A 15,971-nucleotide genomic window follows, 5' to 3' on the forward strand; every position below is an offset into this window, starting at 1 on the left:
AACACTAACCAAAACCAGTTGAAACAGTCTGAACATCTCGCATATAAAATAGATGTAAGTTAAAAGGACATTTCATTAAAATTAATAAAAGGCTCAATTCACTGAAAAGATAAAAACAGTTCTATATTGGTATTTTAGCCTTAACATATATGAAGCAAAAATGCAAAAGGAGCGACAATCCATAATCATATGATATTCAACACATCTCTCTCAGTAATTAGAAAAACAATCATTAAAAAGAATCAAAGGTGCCAAAAATTTGAACATGATTAATAAACCTGACTTGGTATTTAAAGAAAGGTACTCAATAAAAAAGACATTCTTTTCAATTATACATGAAACATTTATAAATAAAGCTGTCTATAAATAGACTGGACCAGAAAGAACGTTTCAATGAACATCAAATATCTGAGATACAGAATATCATCTCTATTATACAAATTAAGCTAAAAATCAGTAACAAAAATATAACCAATCCCCCTCTCAATATGTTCAGAAAGTAAGACATATACTTCTAAATAATGCACGGGTGGAGAAATCACACTGGAAATGAGAATATATCTTGACATGAAAGATAATGAAAATACTAAACAACAAAATGCTTTAGATGCAGATAAAGCCACGCTGATATAAATTTATTGCTTAAATTTATTAGAAAAGAAGCTGAGGAAGGGGGGAAAAAAAATCAATGAACTAAGCTTCTGTTTCCAGAAATCAGAAAGGGAAATGCAAAAACAAAACCCAAAGAAAAGCACAAAGATGAAAATAATTATTAAAATAGCACATACACAATATGGAGATCAATAGTTAAAAACTAGTTTTTTAAGGATCCTAATACTACCGAAAATCCTCTGGTCAGATTAATTAAGAAAAAGAGAAGGCACAAATAATTCTTGAATGAAAGCAGAGAAGTAATTAAAGATTCTAGGGATGTTAAAAAGTTAAGTGGAGGGACTCCCCTGATGAACTAGTGGTTAAAACTCCACGCTTCCACTAGAGGGGGCACAGGTCTGATCCCTGGCCAGAGAACTAAGATCCCACATGCCACATGGTACAGCCAAAAAAAGAAAAGAAAGTTAAGTTGGATATTATAAACTTTTTGCGAATAAATTTCAAACTTTGGACAAAACAGACAACATCTTAGAAAAGCACTGCTAACCAAAACTAGAAAATCAGAGTGGTCCTATTATTTACTAAAGAATTTGAATCTGTAATAAAAAACTTTCCCATAAAGAAAATCTCAGATGACTTCCATCAAGGACAGTTGACAAAGGAACACTTCTCAGTTATTTTATGAGATAATATAATCTTGTATCAATAGCTAATAAAAGCATTATGAGAAATGAAAATTACAGGTCAATGATATTCAAGAGATATTAGAAAAGTAAAAAGAAAAAAAATTTTGAAATGTGGAAAATAAATGGACAAGTGAGCTAACTCAAGAAGCTGGATCCTAAGATGATGGTGCAAAAAAGTCAAGAAACAAATCAACTTATACTTGTGTGACCCATAAAAAGCACAAGGTACTGCTAGAAATAGGTTTAAGATGAAGTTTAAAACAGAAAGGCTGGCTAAAAATCTGATTAAGAAGTAACAACTTCCCTAGATCTTTCCAGCTTTGAACATGGTGGTAACTACCCCTTCAACATTCTAACAGAAAAGCCAGAAATTAAATCTATAAAAAGGGTACAAAGAGGATCACTGGACTAGGGGAAATAAATCACAGATTACATACATGAATACGTAAAAATAGGGCAATTAAGTAAATGTATGAAATACTGAATACTAAGACTCTTTGGCTTATTATTTCTACGGGGCTCCTAAAACAGAGACAGCCAAGTCTTCACTTTACAAGCATAAGCAAAAGAAGCTTTTCTAGGAAATGAGACCAGCTGAAGAGGCAAAAAGAAGTGGCAAAAAGACACTGAGTTGCACAGAAAACAGACCACACATATTATTTTACAAGTCCAACAAACCACAAAGAACTTCCAATCAGCATTTTACAGTTCTACTAGAAAACATGAGCAGACAGTCAAGGATCACCAGACATTAACACAAGTGAACACTGGAGACAAAACCAAAAAATAGAAAAAAGAAACTTGGAGAAGACAGACCTATTAAGAAAAGAGTACTACATAAAATGTAATACAGCAAAACTATTCTCAGTTATAAAGAAATATACTGTTAAAAAACAGTAAGTTTTTTAAGTAACATTGAAATAACCAAAAATAGCTCAAAATTTAAACATGATAGGAAGAAATAGAAGATCAAAAAATTCAATGGAAGGATTGAAGATAAAGTTGAAAAAAAATCTCAGAATACAGAACAAAAAGAGAGAGAATGAAAAAAAAAAAATGCAATGAAACTGGAGAACTGTTGAGGGGGTCCCATATGTACAAAATAAGACTTTTAGAAAGAAAAAGAACACAAAACAAAAAACAAACAGAGGGCAGGCGATTTTCTAAGAAACAGTTCAAGAATTCTCAGTTTCCAAACGAAAAAGGCTCACAAATTATCCATCATAAGGATAAAAACATCCTTACCAACCTATATTCTTGTGAAATTTTGGAAAATTAAGAGGAAAAAAAAAAAAAAGATCCAGAAGCTTACAGAGAGGCAAAAACAAGTTTCCTATTAAAATTCAACTGTCAAATGACATCAAACTTCAAGATCAAATCTGGAAGTTAATACAATGGAAAATGCCTTTTCAAAACTCTGAGGAAAACATTTTCAAATCAGAATTTTACCCACAGACACTGTTAAGAGTAAAATAATTTTTTTATACATTAGAGACCTCAAAACTTTACCTCTTACATACCCGTTTTCATGAAGTTTCCAGACCACACAATCCATCAAAAAAGAAAATGGAAGTTTGAGATTCAGGAGAGAGAGGTTAAACAGAACTTGCAGAATAATAATAAAAGGAGAATTTAAAATGCTTAGAGAAACCATCTATAACAAAGTAGATCAAAAAGCTCCAGTGAAGACTTCTGCAAGGAGATGATACTGATAAGATTCCAATTGTTTGAACATACTTGGAAGAGAATTTGAACATGATTACTAATAAGAACAAAAGAAAAAGAAAGTAAATGAAACAAGACAATTATTAACTTCAGGGAAGATAAAATGCTGAGCAGGAAAGGAAAAGAAAGCAGAATACTGTATGATCCAGCTGTGACTACAATTTAAATACCCATAATACTCTTAATGCAAAATATCAATCTTGACAAAATTATGCTGTAACTATATTGAGAAGCTAGGTGATGTGTGTGTATGTAATGGAACACAAATGAAAAGAATAAAATCTTCATCTTTCCATAATGGGAAGTTATTAATAGAGTGTAAAGCAGAAAAATTAGGCAGCAATATATTACTAAGAGAAATGGAAGTACATAGCAAAAGAATCAGCTAAAAGAACTAAAAGTTTCCTTGGGAGAGGAGGCAACAGGAGCAGGCAGAGAAGTCCCTGGTGGTCCAGCAATAAAGAATCCACCTTGCAATGTCGGTGACATGGTTTTAATCACTGGTCAGGGAACTAAGATCCCACAAGCCACAGAGCAACTAAGTCCACGGGTGACGACTCGAGAGGCCATATGCCACACTATTAGAGCCTGCCCTCTCGGGAGCCCACATGCCACAACTCAGACTGCTAGCTACAAAAGTTTGCAGGGTTAGTGGTTTTTAACAAGCTTTGTAGAACTGCTTGATTTTCTAAACAATGTCCATGTAGAAGTTTGAGAAAAACAAAATATATTTTAAAAACGAACACTTACCAATATACTTTTCTTGCTTTCTGAATAGAGGTAACTGTTTGGACTTCTTTTAAGGTTTGCTTTGTTTTCTTTTCTGCTGATTTGAATGCCTATTTATAAGAAAAGAGTTGTTAAGTAGTTTGCTGAAAATTTTATTTAAATAATACCAAGTAAATGATAGGGCAAGTAGTAGTTTAAATGTCACAAAATGACACAATCTATATATTAACACACACAACAAGCACATAAAAGTAATGAAAAAAACTCTGCCTTAAATATTAAAATGATTTTAAACAAATATCTGCTCAAGACCTACAAAAAAAAGGAGGGGGGCGGGGTTCAATCAGTTCATTTGTTTGCCAGATAATCAGTGCAACCATACAGGAGGTTTGGGGCTAGATGTCAGAGACACAACAATTAATAAGTCACTGGTGTCTAGGAGAAGAGATATATAAATACATAATTATTCAAATAAACATGGTAAATGCTACAAAGGATGCTACAAGAGTGTAACAAGGGAATCTCGATTTATAATTGATTATGGTCAAAGGTATTTCTGAGGAAATGGCACTTAGGCTAAAGCCTGAAGGATTAATGGAATTACCAACGCAAAGAATAAAAAGATAAGGAAAAGGGCAGCTTGATCAGAAAAGTATGATCACAGGGGAAAATGTCAAAAAATGAGCTTGGAGAGGAAGATAGAACTAAGTCATGAAGGCCATTCGTTTAACAGATTTTAGTGTGACTAGGTTCCAGGCAATATTCTAGGGACTGGGACACAGCAATGAGGAAAACAGATCAAGATTCCACGTTCATGCAATCTCTATTCTAGAGGGAAGATAGATAATCATATGTTGGGGTGTATGTTTTTAAACAAGAAAAACAAAGAGCAAAGAGAAATTGAGGGCAGTCGTATTTTTACTGAGAGTGGTCCAAAAAGGCCTTTCTGATAAAGGCTTATTTAAGTACATATGAATGAAGAGGGGGATCCAACCACGAAAAATCTGAGGGAAGAACATTCTTGGCAGAAAGAGTATCAAGTGCAAAGGCCCTGAGAAAGTAGTATGGGCCACTGTTGTAGGAACACCTTAAGATCCCACTGTAGTTGGAAAGAGTATGTAACTGTGTGCTGTAGTTACCAAATCATGTCCAACTCTTGTAGACCCCATGGACTACAGACCACGAGGCTCTTTTGTCTATGCGATTCTTCAGGCGAGAATACTGAAGTGTGCTGCCATTTCTTTCTCCAGGGGATCTTTCCAACCAGGGATCAAACTCCAGTCTCGAGCACTGCAGGTGGAGTCTTCACTGACTGAGCCACCAGGGAAGCCCCGTTGTAACAGGATAGGTGATGTGATCAAAGGGAAGTAGATCGTGTAGGACCTGATGGGCCAGAAGGGCTTTCAGTTCAGTTCAGTTCACTCACTCAGTCGTGTCCGACTCTTCGCAACCCCATGAATCACAGCAGGCCAGGCATCCCTGTCCATCACCAACTCCCAGAGTTCACTCAGACTCACATCTATCAAGTCAGTGATGCCATCCAGCCGTCTCATCCTCTGTCGTCCCCTTTTCCTCCTGCCCCTAATCCCTCCCAGCATCAGAGTCTTTTCCAATGAGTCAACTCTTCCCATGAGGTGGCCAAAGTATACTCGAGTTTCAGCTTTAGCATCATTCCTTCCAAAGAAATCCCAGGGCTGATCTCCTTCAGAATGGACTGGTTGGATCTCCTTGCAGTCCAAGGGACTCTCAAGAGTCTTCTCCAACACCACAGTTCAAAAGCATCAATTCTTCGGCACTCAGCTTTCTTCATGGTCCAACTCTCACATCCATACATGACCACAGGAAAAACCATAGCCTTGACCAGACGGACCTTTGTTGGCAAAGTAATGTCTCTGCTTTTTAATATGCTGTCTAGGTTGGCCATAACTTTCATTCCAAGGAGCAAGCGTCTTTTAATTTCATGGCTTCAATCTCCATCTGTAGTGATTTTGGAGCCCAGAAAAATAGTCAGCCACTGTTTCCACAGTTTCCCCATCTATTTCCCATGAAGTGATGGGACTGGATGCCATGATCTTAGTTTTTCTGAAATGTTGAGCTTAATTTAAGCCAACTTTTTCACTCTCCTCTTTCACTTTCATCAAGAGGCTCTTTAGTTCTTCACTTTCTGCCATAAGGGTGGTGTCTGTCATCTGCATATCTGAGGTTATTGATATTTCTCCTGGCAATCTTGATTCCAGCTTCTGCTTCTTCCACCCAGCATTTCTCATGATGTACTCTGCATAGAAGTTAAATAAGCAGGGTGACAATATACAGCCTTGACGTACTCCTTTTCCTATTTGGAACCAGTCTGTTGTTCCATGTCCAGTTCTAACTGTTGCTTCCTGATCTGCATACAGGTTTCTCAAGAGGCAGGTCAGGTGGTCTGGTATTCCCATCTCTTTCAGAATTTTACACAGTTTGTTGTGATCCACACAGTCAAAGGCTTTGGCATAGTCAATAAAGCAGAAATACATGTTTTTCTGGAACTCTCTTGCTTTTTCCATGATCCAGAAGATGTTGGCAATTTGATCTCTGGTTCCTCTGCCTTTTCTAAAACCAGCTTGAACATCTGGAAGTTCACGGTTCACGTACTGTTAAAGCCTGGCTTGGAGAATTTTGAGCATGACTTTACTAGCGTGTGAGATGAGTGCAATTGTGCAGTAGTTTGAGCATTCTTTGGCATTGCCTTTCTTTGGGATTGGAATGAAAACTGACTTTTTCCAGCCCTGTGGCCACTGCTGAGTTTTCCAGATTTGCTGACACATTGAGTGCAGTACTTTCACAGCATCATCTGTTAGGATTTGAAATAGCTCAACTGGAATTCCATCACCTCCACTAGCTTTGTTCATAGTGATGCTTCCTAAGGCCCACCTGACTTCACATTCCAGGATGTCCAGCTCTCGTGATTATCTGGGTCCTGAAGATCTTTTTTGTATAGTTCTTCTGTGTATTCTTGCCACCTCTTCTTAATATCTTCTGCTTCTGTTAGGTCCATACCATTTCTGTCCTTTATTGAGCCCATCTTTGCATGAAATGTTCCCTTGGTATCTCTTAATTTTCTTGAAGAGATCTCTAGTCTTTCCCATTCTATTGTTTTCCTCTATTTCTTTGCATTGATCGCTGAGGCAGGCTTTTTTTTATCTCTCCTTGCTATTCTTTGGAACTCTGCATTCAGATGGGCATATCTTTTGCCTCTCTTCTTTTCACAGTTATTTGTAAGTCCTCCTCAGACAGCCACTTTCCTTTTTTGCATTTCTTTTTCTTGGGGATGGTCTTGCTCCCTATCTCCTGTACAATGTCACGAACCTCCATCCACAGTTCATCAGGCACTCTATCAGATCTAGTCCCTTAAATCTATTTCTTACTTCCACTGTATAGTCATAAGGGATTTGACAGAGATCATTCTGTCATTTTTGAGATTGCCAAAAAATAATTAAGTCCATTAAATTAATAAGGCAGAGAAAAACAATGAACGTTTACTCTAAGACATATTAAGTACCTTCTCAGCAGCTTCAACAGTCTTCTGCGTTTTCTTAGCAGCATATCTCTTGTGATCATAATACCTAGAAAAATAGATCTCTTAATTTTAGATAAAATCTTTACACTTTAGTTTTCCATTTACATTATTCTTAATTTTACAGACTCTCAAACAATTAAGAACACGTTTTGCACATTATGTTAACTTTGTTTTGTATGCTGTATATGAAAAAGTTAAATAATGCACAAGGTTTTAAAATATTTTCTGAAAAGTATTTCTCCCAGAGTATATATAGTCAAAATAATACTTCTTATCCTTAATATCCTAATAGATTTATTGCAGATAATATTGTACCTAAAACTTATGGGAATTCCCTGGCAGTCCAGTGGTTAGGAATCCATGTTTTCACTGCAGGGGACACAGGTTTGATCCCTGATGGTCAGGGAACTAGACTTTCACATGCCTTACAACACAGCCAAAAAATAAATTTAATTTATACTTAAATTTGTGACTTACTTTTTGGCATTGGCATATGCTGACAAGCTGAGATCAACATCAACAAGCAATGGCCTGTTTTTCTGAGGCTTCTGCAGTTGCTTATTCTTTTGCTTTTTCTTTTTTCCTTTTGGTGGTTCAGTTTCATTTTTCTCAGTACTGATGTCACCATCAACATCGTCATCTTCCTCCTCTGATAACAAGTATGGATTTCTATTAAAAATATTCAATAGTATTTCACTAACGTCAATGACATCACTTTCTTATTTTCAGTTTTTTTCTCAATGAAATTATAAATGGTCTACAGTACTTAAAAAGTTGCATTATTTTAATGTAAATTAATGTTTCCCAGTATTTTCAAAGGAAATTTTTCAAATAAATTTTTAATGAATACAGTGAAAAATTAAATAGCAAAATAAACATTAACTGCTTAACTAAGAATCAAACTCACCTTAGCAGCATTGTTACATGGTTGGTTTGTAGTTTTAATTCTTTGATTGCATTTGCAACAGGGTCTCCTTGAGCCTGGGCTTCTTTCACAATTAACCCGATTTCCGTCCAATCTATCTGGTTGGCTAAAGCACTTCGAACAACCTGAATGGCTCTGTCAACTATTTGTAAGTTCATTTCTATAAGTTCTCCTTTAAGTTTGTCTATTTCCTTAAGAAATAAGCCAAAAAAAATTTGTTTCAATGCCAGTTAAGGTTCCCATTTTTTAAAAAGTATCTGAAAGAAAGCTAAACAAGGTACCTGTGCCTGCTGAAGAGCTTCTAATCTGTTTTCGTGATCCTTTCGCACATTATCTAATTTCTTCAATGCTTGTTTTTCCTTTTGTTGACAAAACAGAATTTTTAAAAATCAGATTTCTTCTGCCATTTGTACCTTCTCTCTCTTACCTCCTGAGACTCACTCTCCCACCCCTACTTCTGCCTCCTCAATGTTGTTACCAGCCAACTGGAGCTCCCTGTAGTCCACCTCCCCAGGTCTATCCTACTGCAAAGTGTTTCATGCTCCAAAATTACCTCTCCTGACCATCTACCTCCCATTCGCTATATAGGAATGTATATTTAAGATATGTCCCTAATGTCCTTGCGTTATTCAAGGCAGAATTCAAGATATTTTTCCCTATGACATAAATGTAAAATTTGGGGGAATGCATCCTTAGCATGAGTTCCTAAAATAGCTTCTTTTTATTTTATTGCTGTTTTTAATTTCTCTTATTTGTATCTATTCTTTTTCCTAAATTTACTACACAAAGGTTGATGGTAGTTATCTGACCTTTAATATAGTCAGTACTCAGTTTCTGCAGATATAAAACCTACAGATATGGGAGGCCGACTGTATTCATTGTACTATACCATTTTGTAAAATCCTTGGATTTTGGTACCCACAGAGGCTCCTGGAACAATCCACTGCAGGCAGTAAGGGATGACTGTGTACCATTTTATCACCTGGAACTTACATTTTAAGTTCCACACAACTTACTGATATGGGAGCTTATTTTACACAATAGTCACAGCATCACCAATTAATGAATATTTGCATGCTGGATATAATATTAAAAATACTTAAATTGTAAGAATGGTGACTATTAAAAGAATTTGCACAACAAATGCTAAAATAATCCATGTGTATTCTGATACACATAAAAATACGGGTTCAATGTTACCCTTAAACATGTTTACTTGCTAAAGTGCTGCCACCATATGGCAATCATACTATGTAACTGGTAACCCACCTGCTTTGAAATTCTGATTTTTACTAATTTTTTTAAAAAAACAACTGAGGGTGGGGAGGACACAGGCATTCACGTAAAGTTTTTGCACACGTATTTTAAGATCTTATGAATATTTTTAAAAATCAAATCTCCTTGAACTCGAGTGACTGTGGTCATTTTCTAAAACTTCTCTGCAGTGAAAGCCCCTTAAACATGGTCAGATGTGCTGGGAAAACACAGCATATTAAACCTTCCTTGCGGAGTCATGATGCACACAAAGCATATTAAAGGTCTAGTAAAAAAGCCCACTTTAACATATGTATTGAAAAAACTTCCCTCTGCTTTGGTCCAGGGCTTCCCTGGTAGTTCAGATGGTAAAGAATATGCCTGCAATGCAGGAGACCTGGGTTTGATCTTTGGGTTGGGAAGACGCCCTGGAGAAGGGCATGGCAACCCATTCCAGTATTCCTGCCTAGAGAATTCCATGGACAGAGGAGCCTGGCAGGCTACAGTCCATGGAGTCGCAAAGAGTTGGTCATCACTGAGCAACTTTCACTTCATTTTCACTCCTTTGGCCCATTTAAAAATCTCCTCCTTGAAACACTATTCCTTTTACAGCAAAGTTTGAGAAGCTCTGGGTAGTTGTAATAAAGCAAATCATACTAGGGAATAAATAACAAGCCTCCTTGTCACTGTATTTTCTGGTTTAAAGAGTTATCTTATACTCTGATAGAGCAAATGAGTGGGGTTTTTGTCTGTTTAACACCGGTTCCCCTGGACCTTTATCAGTATCCCAAGAGATCAGGGCATTCTCATACTACTTCTAAAAAGTACCCATTCCTGTATGAGAGCATCACCTACCCAGCAAACCACACTTAAGTCCAATTTATATTAAATAAATTTAATATAATAAATTATATTAAATATAATGTTATTTATATTAAAGTGTGGTTTTATATAAACCACACTTAAGGTTTAATATAAATGTTTTTAATAATACCATACCTGCTGTAAAGCTTTTAAATCTATTTTCTGACCTTCTATCTTGGAATAAAATTCATCTACGGCCTTATCAAGAAAAAAAGAAAAAGACAATCAACCAGCTGAAAAAAAACCCCGAAAAATATAGTCTCTGCATCAACTTTCACACACAGAATTTTAGAGTCCATTTTGTTTCATAAAACCACTTGATGAACTTGAGCAGATTTCCAGTAAATGTTATTATACAGTTAAACAGTGAAGAATCAAATTAAGTTCAGATCTTTGGTCCTTCATCTTAAAATAAAGTGGCAACAAACTTTTCCAACAGTCTGTATCTGTGACCTCACTGATTTTTAATGTCCAGATTAATAGTGATTGTAGAGCAAAAATATTTTCAATTTCTCAAAAGAAGCTGGATTAATCTAATTCATATCATGCTAACTGGTCAAAAAACAGAATCAGAAAACCCACCTTGTCAAATGATTCAAATTCTATATATGGACATTGTGAATGTTGAGAAAACAAGAAAGGATGAAATTCCTCATACCTGTAAAACATATTTACTATATCACATTCAAGAACATTAATGAACACCCAAAGCAAACAGACCCATGCCTACATACTTACGTGAGTATGTCTTCAGTTGGCTTGTCTACTTCCAGGCTTGGTTTTATTTCTCTTTTCTGAATGATATACCCCTACAAAAATCCAACATTAAAACTAATTTCTCTTTATAATTAACAAAGATTTACTTTCCTTGAATGATACTGACTTTATTAGCTTATAAAATTATTCTAGTTAAAAATAATCAGTAGGATTTGTCTATATTGATTGTATCACTTCTCAAAATGATGTTTTTAAAGATCAGTAAGAATCATTAGAACCTACTAATTCACATGGACAAGAGAAAATCAGGGAATAAAGAAAATGAATATTAATGATTTGATAAAGTAGTAGGATTATACATGTGCATTTTGCTTTTTTCTTCCATTTTTCAGATGTTCTGCAATTTTAAAGAGCCAAAAGCACTTTACTTCCAGCAGAAAAAGTCTTTGGTTCACACTGCTGGTAGGAAATTTTAGTTCATTTTAATAACTGGGTGAAGGGTACATTTGGACTGATTTAGCTATAATTAATCAGAACTTTTCCTAAACCTTTTTGAAAGTGAAGTTATACGTGGAATAGGAAAGAAAAACAAGATATGAGGTAATTCAGCAGATATTTAATAATTAAAAAGATGTTAGTAAATTTTTAGAAAGCGATGGCAAATTAAAATGTGCTTTTCTATCTAAAAATCAACCTAAGATGAAATATCTTCAAATTCCTCAAATTTCTGGGAGTGCTGATACTGACCCAGTACTTTGTAGAAGATTTAAGAAACAGAACAAAAATCAGAAACCAACAGCAATTAAAAAAAAAAAAAAAAAAACTACCCTAGAATAAGCATATTATAGGTGTTAAATTTCCAAATTACAACAAAAAATTTACATATGCTGATCCTTCAATGAAAATTCTAATATCTAAGCCACAACAATATATAGCAAGTATTACGTGGTACTACCTTTCCATTGAAGCTGGATGTTGTTTTCATGTACTCTTCTGCTTTCTGTAGACAAACAAGTACTTTTTCAATATCTAATAGGGAAATAAGAAAGGAAAGAATGAGTACCAATCAACTGTCCATTAGCTATTACTAAACATCTATGCAAAAAATAGAAAGTGCTTATGAAATAATAAAGTTATTTAAGAAAATTAGTTATTTCATGCTTATAATCAATGTATTAAATAAGAAAATATCTTGGTCACTTGTTGTCCCAACAGCTTTTATTGAATCCATCTTTCCCCACATGATCTGAAAGGTACTTCTGTTCATATGCTAAAGTCTCACATATATTTGGGCTTGTTTCTGAATTCTTTATGCTGTGTATTCCTTCTCCCAAAACTTAATTATTACAGTTTCATAATGCATTTTAATCTATGAAAAGATTATTCTCTATCATAATAACTATTATTTTCCAGAGTTTTCCTGAACATTTTTATATGCTTTTTATTGCACATATAGATTTTAAAAAGGAAGTGTAATACCAAAATTAGCAATACCACCTGTTAGCATTTTGAACTGGACTGCACTGAGTTCATATATTTCAGAAACTAAATCATTCATTTCAAACATTGTTTGTATTTTTAAACTCACAAAAAAATTTGACAGCATAAAAATGATCCCTAAACCTTAAGAAATAATATATAATCCCAAAACATAAATAGCAAAAATGATTTTTTTTACATTTTACATGATAATCTGCAGATAAAAATTTGTCAAAGACCAAATCTTCCATTTTCCTTATATTTCCTATAATTTTTTATTATCCTAATCTGGAAGTTAATTTAGGTTTAATTAATCTAGAAAGTGAATTTAAGTAGTTACAAAAGCCTAATTCATTATGTAGTCACAGCACAACACTTACAGAGTTAAAATGCATAAATAATGCTACTTCTAGAAACACCTCAGGTGCTGAGTCTGAAGGTGAATAATTCTACTCCTTCAAGCCTCCAGAGATTGTCCCAAGTGCAGTAACCCCTTCCAAAATTTAGGGGGAGGGAGGGAGAATATTTCATAATTGAAAGGTAATAGGGTAGATCAAAAAATTAAACTGCATGTTACTAGGGATAAAATGTCACATTAGAGTACAAAGTCAGGAATATCATATGGACAGAATATTCATAGGTCAAATTCTTTTTAAGTCTGAAACTATGCATTCACTGATTACTTTTCCCAGAAATAATTTTCATAGGTTTAAAAAAATGAAATAAATAAAAATGTGCAAAACTTGTAACATGCGCATATACCTTTACTTTCAAATTTTTCATCCACTTTGACATTGGCAGGGAATCCATTTTCTATGAGACAGTGCTCAATGAGAGCTGGCCCATACGCTATAAAAGCAAAGGATATTATTTGTAGTATTTTCCTATAAAATTTCACATTCAAAATATAATACGTATATCCCAGTATAAGTCATCTACTCAATAGCAGTAACCAGTAAAAATAACAATTAGTTTACTTATTTTGAACTGTTATCAGAAATGAGTTACTAGAAATTACTTATAAAAATTTGAGACAATAAACCTGTGGAAGTCGGTGCGAAGTTACAAGAATTTAATGTAATTTAGCCATATATAAAAGGATTATAAACCAGGGATGCAAGGTTGGTTTAGCGTCCAAAAACTGGTTAATGTAATATACCACATTAACAGAATAAAAACAGAATAAACATTTTTCTATTGAAAAATCCAAACTTACAAATTTCACATGTTATACTAACTAATGGAAAGTTTTAAAGATAACTTCTTAATGCATTCTAATTTCACAGGAGAGGAAGAGTAACTCCTTTAGTAATCAATGGTACCTGTCTTCTCATATGTCCTTTTCAGATTCCTTAATACAGGGATAAGTGATGACTTTTCTCAAGTATAAAAGTTTATTGGAAAATCTTTATGTTGGTTATCAACAGTACCAGGCAGATCCTGGAATCCTCTGAGACTCACCAATAAAAATCAAAAAGCAAAAACAAAGAAAACCCAAACAAGCTAAGTGGGTTATTAAACCAAAAAGCTTATGACACTGAAAAATACCAACTGATTTCTTAGAAAACTACAGCTAGCAATCAAGTACTAGATAACATACTATTAGTTTATATAACTGTATTGCTATTAAATAAGATCTAAAAGGTAATGGTCAAAGTTCATACAGTACTATAAATTTCTCTTTCTTTGAAAATAAACCTCTATTTATTCTAAAGATCATTTTAAACTCCTTTCTACACTTATCAAGTTGTTCTAATTTTCTACTAGATTTAAATTTCTACTAGAACTAGATCTGAATGTGTTAAATATATTCCTGAAAACCATTATTATTTTACAAATACTTTGTTGCTCTATGTAGGATTACTCACGAAGTAATGGGTTAAGAACTCTCTTCAATAGTTCACCCTTGGGTGCACCGCCTAGTATTTCAGTCAATCTGTGAAACAAAATTAACACACCCCTTACTATCTTATATTTAACAGATCTTACAGAAATCTTCACAATACTTTGACATGCATCTATTTACCTGATCTTCAAAATATCCTAAAACATAAGAAGAGTTAGTTTACTCTATAGGTTAAAAACAAAAAGGTTGGGGGGGGGAGGGGTGGAGTCATAAAAGTAATTTATCTAAGGTTACTAGGTTCCTGATCAGCAGGCTGGGACTCGAAACCAAGTTTTCCAAAGAAACCCAATACTTTTTCAACTAAGTCATACTGCTTGTCATCAGTGTGCTCATATGACATGAAAAGACACATTTTTATGCAACTGTTAAACGTAGTTTGTGGAGATTGGTGTTACCATCTTTCTTAAAAAAATTGTATTGAAGTATAGTTGATTTATAATGTTAGTTTCAGGTGTAAAGTGAATCAGTTATACCTACACAGTGGATACTCTTTCTCTTAGATTCTTTTCCCATATAGGTCACTACACAGTAGAGTAGAATGCCCTGTGCTTTTTGCATGTTACTAGTTATCTATTTTGTACACAGTAGTGTGTACATGTCAATTCCAATCTCCCAATTTATCCCTCCCTGGTAATATACCTTAACACCTGAAATGGCTTTACCTAATTAAGCATTTAGAAAGAACTCAAGGATGCTGTGGGCCATTACAACCCCCTAATCAGCATCAACTTCATCTACAAACGTCTTAGAAATGTAAATTCCAAGGACCTACACCAGAACTACTTAATCAAAAACTAGAGGGGGAGTGGTGCATGGAGTCTGTATTTTACCAAGCCCTCTAGTTGATCCTGATGCACGCTAAACTTTGAAAACCACTGTTGTAGCCTCTTAGTCAGCAAAGTCTTCCAGTCAGAAGATTACAGCTACAGTCAGAACCTTATCTCACCATATTCCTATTTCTTTTAACTAAACCAGAATTTCTATCTCCTTTCGCACTCTGCCAAGATAGCCACTGTCTTCTTAAAGAATAGCTAATAAGTCCCCTCACTTCACCAAGAAATTATAAACATCTGACATAACAACAAACTTAAGATTAAAAAAATATACACTTGCTACTCCCAAATAAGGCTTAACTGCTTACATTCAAGTGCACATTTGTATAATTCAAGCTGTCCAAATTTATTTTATGCAAGTAAACACATTATTTCCTTATGTGACAGTTCTTTCATATCCTGACGTATAATCTATTTTACTATCTAATACAGTATGAAATGAGTTAATAAACAAAACATGTTACCTTTCCAAGGTAAGCAACGGTTCAGCAGCTCTAGCATGATCAACTGGATAGCGTTCACGAACAGCAAATTTAACATCATCAGACTCATCAGTTCGAAATCTTAGGATATTTAAAATTAGGTACTCATAATCTGTAAGAACAATGTTCCCCTGTAATAGAATAAAATATAATTTAATGTTTTTCCGAAGTCATTCTTAAATTTTCTTAAAAATTGAGAAAGG

At 34.4% G+C, this 15,971-nt stretch overlaps 1 protein-coding gene across 2 annotated transcripts in view; it reads right to left on the bottom strand.

Annotated features, from left to right (window-relative positions):
• NEMF (nuclear export mediator factor) overlaps nucleotides 1–15,971 on the bottom strand; it is a 52,017-nt gene that overhangs the window by 22,751 nt on the left and 13,295 nt on the right. For both annotated transcript variants that reach the window (XM_055537560.1, XM_055537559.1), the window contains exons 5-16: nucleotides 15,751–15,899; nucleotides 14,416–14,483; nucleotides 13,310–13,396; nucleotides 12,024–12,097; nucleotides 11,090–11,160; nucleotides 10,934–11,009; nucleotides 10,487–10,549; nucleotides 8,515–8,592; nucleotides 8,216–8,424; nucleotides 7,786–7,977; nucleotides 7,291–7,354; nucleotides 3,774–3,862 (exon numbers count right to left, since the gene is read on the bottom strand). In XM_055537560.1, coding sequence (XP_055393535.1) covers nucleotides 3,774–3,862; nucleotides 7,291–7,354; nucleotides 7,786–7,977; nucleotides 8,216–8,424; nucleotides 8,515–8,592; nucleotides 10,487–10,549; nucleotides 10,934–11,009; nucleotides 11,090–11,160; nucleotides 12,024–12,097; nucleotides 13,310–13,396; nucleotides 14,416–14,483; nucleotides 15,751–15,899 — 1,220 coding nt within the window. The remainder of the gene's footprint in view (nucleotides 1–3,773; nucleotides 3,863–7,290; nucleotides 7,355–7,785; nucleotides 7,978–8,215; nucleotides 8,425–8,514; nucleotides 8,593–10,486; nucleotides 10,550–10,933; nucleotides 11,010–11,089; nucleotides 11,161–12,023; nucleotides 12,098–13,309; nucleotides 13,397–14,415; nucleotides 14,484–15,750; nucleotides 15,900–15,971) is intronic.

Source organism: Bubalus kerabau, chromosome 10 (genome assembly GCF_029407905.1).
Source record: "Bubalus kerabau isolate K-KA32 ecotype Philippines breed swamp buffalo chromosome 10, PCC_UOA_SB_1v2, whole genome shotgun sequence".
Lineage (NCBI taxonomy): Eukaryota > Metazoa > Chordata > Mammalia > Artiodactyla > Bovidae > Bubalus > Bubalus kerabau.